This window comes from Primulina huaijiensis, chromosome 11 (genome assembly GCF_012295235.1).
Source record: "Primulina huaijiensis isolate GDHJ02 chromosome 11, ASM1229523v2, whole genome shotgun sequence".
NCBI lineage: Eukaryota > Viridiplantae > Streptophyta > Magnoliopsida > Lamiales > Gesneriaceae > Primulina > Primulina huaijiensis.
The window spans coordinates 11,956,386-11,964,336 of NC_133316.1; the positions used below are offsets into that span (position 1 = coordinate 11,956,386).

Genomic DNA, 7,951 nt, shown 5'->3' on the forward strand with positions numbered 1-7,951 from the left:
ATATATATATATATATATATATATTTTAAATTTTCTATAATTTTTTATGATAATATAGTCAAAAAGATAATTCACACCACCCACCATAACATGTATAATATCGAGAATTTTTTGTAAAAGCCTCAACTCCATATTCTTTCAAGTCAAAATATTTAATGGATAGCTGATTTACACTCACGGAGTTAAAATGAATATTAACTCTCATTGAAAAAGGCTAATTATTAAAGCAGATAATTAAATAAACTAATATTGAAAACAAAATAGGAAAATTTACAAAGAATAAAATTCCTTTTTTTCTTTATTTTTCTTTTTTTCTTTTTCTTTTTTTATTAACGTGACTGCAAAGTTTTACAATAACATAATTTTTTTTTATCCAAACATTCTACCATAAATGTCTATGTATATAAACATTTATATAACGGATACATTCGACTACCTTTGAAACTTATCCAACACAAACAAATCTTTTTTTTTAAAACATATTGATTGATGGATATTTTTTTTGAACACATTTATAGTACATCAATCAAATCTACAAAAAAACAATTACAATGAACAAAGAACTTTGCAGTCCGTTATTTATCTTCTATTTTTTTATAATTAATGTTTTTTTTATAGGGGAGTTATATTCTTATAATTAACCATTTTTTAATAATCAATAAAAGTTTATTAATTGTTTTCTCATTTCTCACCACTTACTCACAAAAGATGTGTGAATATATATTATACTTTTACAAAAAGAATTCTTTCAATTATACATGTTAACAACCATACAAACCATATCGTTTAACTATATTATCATAAAAAATTATAGAAAATTTAAAATATATATATATATATAAATTGGTACTATGAAAAACTAATTTTTCTAGTAATCTGTAATTTGAATATAATGAATATTAAAATCTAGCGTATTGTGATTTTCCAATAATTATTAACTAATGCGTCTCAGGTGCATTTTACTGACACCTTACTCGTCATTGAACTAAAAATTATTATTATTATTATTACTATATATATGAATATATTTTTTTTTATTTTTATATAAAAACAAACTAAGAGGAGAGGAAGAAGAGGAGATTTTTCATACATTAAAGAGAAAAAAATTAAAGCATACCGTTGAATCACAAGTTCAGCATCACATGAATTTTCTTTTCTTACTCTTAGATGTTGGACAATTAAGTTGAGATAAGAATGGATCTGGTTCATGACTAAATCCTTGCAGTTAATCAATAAGTTTACCTTCACTTTTAGCAGAAACTAACATCCTTCGCGAAGCTAATGAAATAAATCCATGTTCCACAACATTATCAAGAAACGATAGCAGTTTATCATAATAATTGTTAACATTTAACAAACCAATTGGCTTATTGTGGATATTTAATTGTGCCCAACAAACAGTATGAAATATTTCTTCCAAAGTACCGAAACCTCCTGGCAAAGCAATGAAAGCATCTGAATGTTCAATCATTTGAGTAATTCGTTCATACACGTTATCCACTTTCATTTCTTCTCCTATTGTTGGTCCAATAAGACTGGCTAAGGTAATCGGAATAATGCCTAAGACTTCACTTCCACCTGCATGCGCAACTCTTGCAACTTTTCTCATGATACCAACTTCACCACCACCATATACCAAATGAATTTTTTTTAGCAAGTGTTATTCCAAGTTTTTCTGCCACCTCTTCATAAATTGAATCTTTTCCTGCACTAGATCCACAAAATACACAAATATTTTTTATTTTACTTACCGTGGATGTCGACATGTTGAGAAATATGTTTTCTGCAATTGTTAAATCACAGCATATGATTTTATAAGCGTAACATGTCAAAAGTCAATATTTGAACAGGAAATTATTATTATTAAAAGAAAATAAAAAAGACATAAATTAAAACACATATATACAGCGTAGTTGTGATTGTGGCTCACATCTTCCTCTGATTTTACGTTCAGTAATGGCTTAAACGCCTTCTATGAGTCGAGGATATGCTTTCCATCCAATTTTCTTATAAATTGGCAAACAGGTTCTTTTAACGTCAGATTCCCGAGACGAAATTGTATATATATATTTACTTATCTAAACAGATATGCGTTACTACAGTAGGATCTTTATAAGGCTGATTCCATCGTCCATATTGATATTCCTCATGTTGAAATTGCCACCATAGTTTAAGAAGTTCATTTTGCACGTACCCACTAGAATGCGTATCAAGAACCTCTAGAAAATTATCCAAAGGCTCTTTACTCAGACCATTCTTAATGAATAAAATTTTATCTTTTCTATTCATTGATGTCATTCCAACATTTTTGTATTTCCCTTTACAAGTCCACCTTGCACATTTATGACATTCACCTATACGTTTAGCTCTTCGCTTTTTGGCATATGTGCTTTTATTAAATCCTGGCATATGTCTTATTATTATTTCACTTGCTTCCCCAACCAATCGGACTTTTGCTTCAATTATCAAACGGATATCATTCGTTATGTCATATGACATCATCAACCTTAGTCGCTCACATCTAGCTTTATAAATTTTTTTCAACGCATTATCAGGTAAACAAGCAAAATATTTACGAAGATTCACAATACAAGCATCCATATTATTATTATATATTTCAATTATTTTGTGAAAACTGAAAAAAAACGACTTAGATAGTCACGGAGTACCGTTATCCGCCACTTAACCGGGACATGAACTAGAATATGCAAAAACATAATGAAAATATCAACCAACTATTGTGGATTATATAAAGGCATAAAATCATCATTAAGAATTTCATTTTCTATAAAAGGCTTAAGTCTTTGCTCATTAACTTTAAATACGTCATTATTTTTAGGATTTTCAATATCAACAGCACCATGAGGATAAACAAATTTAACTATAAATGGTCCTGACCATCTCGATCTTAGTTTTCCTGGAAATAAATGCAAACGAGAATTATAAAGTAAAACTTTTTGTCCAATTTCAAATGACTTTCTCATAATATTTTTATCATGAAAGGCTTTAGTTTTATCTTTATAAATCTTTGAATTTTCATATGCATCATTTCTTAATTCTTCAAGTTCATTTAATTGCAATTTTCTTAATTTAGATGCATCATCTAAATTAATATTAAATGCTTTAATTGCCCAATAAGCTTTATGTTCAAGTTCAACCGGTAAATGACAATGCTTACCAAAAACTAACCTATATGGTGACATCCCTAATGATGTCTTAAATGCAGTTCTATATGCCCATAATGCATCAGTTAATCTTAAAGACCAATCTTTTCGATTTGGATCAACTGTTTTTTCTAAAATTTGTTTTATTTCTCTATTTGCAAGTTCAACTTGACCATTACTTTTATGATGATATGGGGTAGAAACTTTATGTGTAATACAATATTTTCTTAACAAAGAAGAAAATGATTTATTTATAAAATGTCTTCCCCCATCACTAATTATTGCTCTAGGTATTCCAAATCGACTAAAAATATTTTCTTTTAAAAATTTTATAACAACTTTATGATCATTAGTTCTACATGCAATTGCTTCAATCCATTTTGAAACATAATCAACAGCGACTAAAATGTACGTATATCCAAAAGATAATGGAAATGGACCCATAAAATCTATCCCCCAACTATCGAATATTTCAATAATTATGATTGGATTTAAAGGCATCATGTTTCGTTTTGAAATTGATCCCATCTTCTGACAGTTTTCACAAGATTTGCAAAATAAATGCGTATCTTTGAATAAAGAGGGCCAATAAAATCCACATTGTAAGATTTTTGCAGCTGTTTTATTGGATGAAAAATGACCTCCACATGCTTCAGAATGACAAAATTTAATAACATTACTTACTTCATTGTCAGGTATGCATCGTCGAAAAATTTGGTCAGGACAATATTTAAACAAGTAAAGATCATCCCAATAAAATTTTTTAACTTTTATCAAGAATTTATTCTTATCCTGTGAATTCCAATGAGAAGGCATTTTATTTGTCACAATAAAATTTACAATGTTAGCAAACCAGGGCATAATAGTAGCATAAAACAACTGATCATCTGGAAAATTTTCATTTATTGGTATTTCATTATGAGATGATTCAGTCATTATTCTAGATAAATGATCGGCTACGACATTTTCTTTTCCTTTTTATCTTTAATTATAATATCAAATTCTTGTAACAATAAAATACACCGTATTAATCTTGGCTTAGCATCTTGTTTATTTGATAAATATTTTTCGGCAGAATGATCAGTGTACACAATAGTAGTAGAACCAATTAAATAAGATCGAAACTTTTCTAATGCAAATACTACTGAAAGTAATTCTTTTTCAGTAGTTGAATAATTTTTTTTTGCATTATTTAAGGTTCTACTAGCATAATAGATTGCATACGGTTTTTCTTATTTTCTCTGTCCTAACACAGCTTTTATAGCATAATCACTTGCATCATGGTAAAGACCAATCTGGAGGTTGCAAAATAGGTGATGTAATTAAAAGATTAATTATTTTTTAAAAGCATTTTCACATTTCTGAGTCCATTCAAATTTTATATCTTCTATTAAAAGATTCTAAATTGGTTTAGATATTATGCTGAAATTTTTTATAAACCTTCTATAAAAACCTGCATGACCCAAGAATGATCGAACTTCTTTGACCGTTTTTGGTGATGTTAAATTAGCAATAACATCAACTTTGGCTTTATCAACTTCAATTCTTTTTTCAAATATCACATGATCTAACACAATCCCAGATTTAACCATATAATGACATTTTTCTCAATTTAAAACAAGATTTTTTTCTTCACATCGTTTTAATACTTCTTCTAGGTTTTTAAGACAATTTTCAAATGAGTTTCCAAAAACAGTTATATCATCCATAAAAACTTCTACAAATTCTTCAATCATATCACTGAAAATACTTAACATGCATCTTTGAAAAGTAGCCGGAGCATTACATAAACCAAATGGCATTCTTTTAAATGCAAAAGTTCCGAAAGGACAAGTGAAAGTAGTTTTTTCTTGATCTTCTAATGATATAGGTATTTGATAATACCCCGAATACCCATCAAGAAAACAGTAATAAGAATTTCCTGCTACTTTTTCTAGAATTTGATCTAAAAATGGTAGTGGGAAATGATCTTTTCTAGTTGCATCATTTAATTTTCTATAATCAATACACATACGCCAACTAGATGGAATCCTAGCTTGTAATAACTCTCCCTTTTCATTTTTTATAACAGTGATGCCTGACTTTTTAGGTACTACTTGTGTTGGACTTACCCATTTACTATCTGAGATTGGATAGATAATTCCAGCGTCTAATAGTTTTAATACTTCATTCTTAACAACTTCTTTCATATGTGGATTTAACCTTCTTTGTGGTTGTTGATATGTTTTAGCATTTTCTTCCAAATGAATTTTATGTGTGCAAATTAAAGGATTTATACCTTTTATATCTTTCAAAGTCCATCCAATTGCATTTTTATATTTCTTAAGTAATTTAATTAAATCTTCTTCTTGATTTGGTAGAAGAGTGGAAGAAATTACAACAGGAAATGTTTTATTTTCACCAAGAAATACATATTTCAATTCGAATGGTAAAACTTTTAATTCAAGTTTTGTATTATCATCTTTTTTAAAATTATTTTCAGACTCAAAACTTTCTATTGAAAAAACTTCAGATTGTTGATTTAAGTTTTCTTCTTGTATATTTTCTTCCATAATTGTTTCAATTTCATTATCATATTCATTTTCATTAATACTTGGTTGTTTACATAAATTGAACACATTAAGTTCTAGAGTCATATTTCCAAAAGACAATTTCATTATTCCATTTCGACAATTAATTAAAGCATTTGAAGTTGCTAGAAATGGTCGTCCCAATATTACTGGAATTTCATTATGTACTTCTATTGGTTGTGTATCCAAAACAATAAAATCTACAGGATATATGAATTTATCAACTTGAACCAACACATCTTCTACAATACCTCTAGGTATTTTGATTGACCTATCCGCCAGTAAGAGAGTAACAGAAGTGGGTTTTAATTCTCCTAAATTAAGTTTTTCATAAACTGAATAAGGAAGTAAATTCACACTTGCTCCCAAATCTAACAAAGCTTTTTTAATTTTATTTTCTCCAATAATACATGAAATTGTTGGACAACCAGGATCTTTATATTTTAAACTAGAATTATTTTGAAGAATAGAACTTACTTGTTCAGCCAAGAATGCTTTCTTCTTCACATGCAATTTTCTCTTCACAGTACATAAGTCTTTTAAAAATTTTGCATATGAAGGTACTTGTTTAATAGCATCTAATAATGGAATATTTATCTTTACTTGTTTAAAAACTTCATAGATATCAGAATCATTTTTTTGTTTTTTATGATTTGTTAATGCATGAGGAAATGGTGGAGGTTTATTTGATTCATTTACTATTTCAGATGATTTATCATTCAACATATTATTTTTAGAATTTAAGGTATCATCATTCTCAAAAGTATCAGGATTATCATCCTTACTCTTTGATTTTAAATGATCCTTGTTTTCATTACTATATGGATCATTAACTATTTTACCACTTCTAAGGGTAATAACAGATTTTATTTGATCAATTTTTTCATTTTTTAATTCTTGATTTTGATTTTTAGGATTAGGTTGAGGTTGAGATGGAAATTTTCCTTTTTCATGAATATTAAGTGCAGATGCAAATTTTGCAAGAGTTTCTTTCAAATCAGTCATAGATTGACTGTTTTGAATATTGATAGATTCTTGCTTTTGGATAAATGCATGAATTACATCTTCAAAGTTTTTTCTTGGAGGTGTAACATAAGGAATATAACCTTGATGATTTTGGTTATTTTGAAAATATTGTTGTGAGGGTTGTGCATTATTATCATTCCTCCAACTAAAATTAGGATGATTTTTCCATCCAGGATTATATGATGTTGAAAAAGGATCTAGTATTGGTTTTTTATAATTGTTAACATAATTTGCTTGTTCATGGAGACATTCTTTAAATGAAGGTAATGTTGGACAATCTTTTGTAGCATGATCATGTGTATCACATATATGACAAACAATTTCTTGAATACTTTTTAATTGACCACTCTTTTTCATTTCTAATGACTCAATTTTTCTTGCTAAAGATGCAAGTTTAGCTTGAATATCCATATCATCTTTAAGATTATAGATACCACCCCCATTTGTTGAATTATTGATTTTAGTTGTTGGTGGTTCTATTGTGCCTATATTATCCCAATTTTGAGCATTTTCTGCTAATGAATCCAAATACTCCATAGCTTCATTTGGGTTTTTATCTTCAAAAGTTCCATTACACATGAATTCTATCATTTGCCTATCTTTAGGTATTAGACCTTCATAAAAGTGAGAAACTATTCTCCATGTTTCAAAACCATGATGTGGGCATGTATTAAGTAATTCTTTATATCTATCCCAACATTGATAAAATGTTTCTCCTTGTTTTTGAGAAAAAGTAGTAATTTGTCTTTTAAAAGAGTTTGTTCTATGGGAAGGAAAAAACTTTTTGAGAAATTGTTGTTGCATTTCTTCCCATGATCTTATTGAACTTGATCTCAAATTTTGTAGCCATGTTTTAGCTTTATCTTTTAAAGAAAAAGGGAAAAGCTTTAATCGAACTATATCCATGCTACAATTTTGATCATTATAAGTGTTACAAACTTCCTCAAATTCTCTTAGATGTAAATATGGATTTTCAGAATCTAAGCCATGAAAATTTGGTAAAAGTTGAATAATTTGAGGTTTAAAGTTGAAATTAGATGCATCAGGAGGAAAAACTAAACAAGATGGGGCACTAGTTCTAATAGGGTTCATATGGTGCCTAAGTGTTCTTAATTGATCATGTTCTTGATTATTATTATTATTATTATTATTATTGTTATCATTATCTTGATTATTTGAATTATCATCCAT

The 7,951-nt window shown here is 28.1% G+C and overlaps 1 protein-coding gene and 1 non-coding gene across 2 annotated transcripts in view; one reads left to right on the forward strand and one right to left on the reverse strand.

Moving 5' to 3' along the window:
• LOC140988386 (uncharacterized) overlaps positions 1 to 7,951 on the reverse strand; it is an 11,767-nt gene extending 3,816 nt beyond the window's left edge. The window contains exons 1-8 of the mRNA XM_073457405.1: positions 7,834 to 7,951; positions 7,105 to 7,359; positions 6,053 to 7,011; positions 5,765 to 5,878; positions 5,510 to 5,599; positions 4,803 to 5,062; positions 4,186 to 4,247; positions 3,190 to 3,814 (exon numbers count right to left, since the gene is read on the reverse strand). Coding sequence (XP_073313506.1) covers positions 3,190 to 3,814; positions 4,186 to 4,247; positions 4,803 to 5,062; positions 5,510 to 5,599; positions 5,765 to 5,878; positions 6,053 to 7,011; positions 7,105 to 7,359; positions 7,834 to 7,951 — 2,483 coding nt within the window. The remainder of the gene's footprint in view (positions 1 to 3,189; positions 3,815 to 4,185; positions 4,248 to 4,802; positions 5,063 to 5,509; positions 5,600 to 5,764; positions 5,879 to 6,052; positions 7,012 to 7,104; positions 7,360 to 7,833) is intronic.
• LOC140989080 (small nucleolar RNA R71) lies at positions 7,410 to 7,520 on the forward strand. Its single transcript, XR_012177426.1, has one exon. It is a non-coding gene; the product is annotated as a small nucleolar RNA R71 (small nucleolar RNA).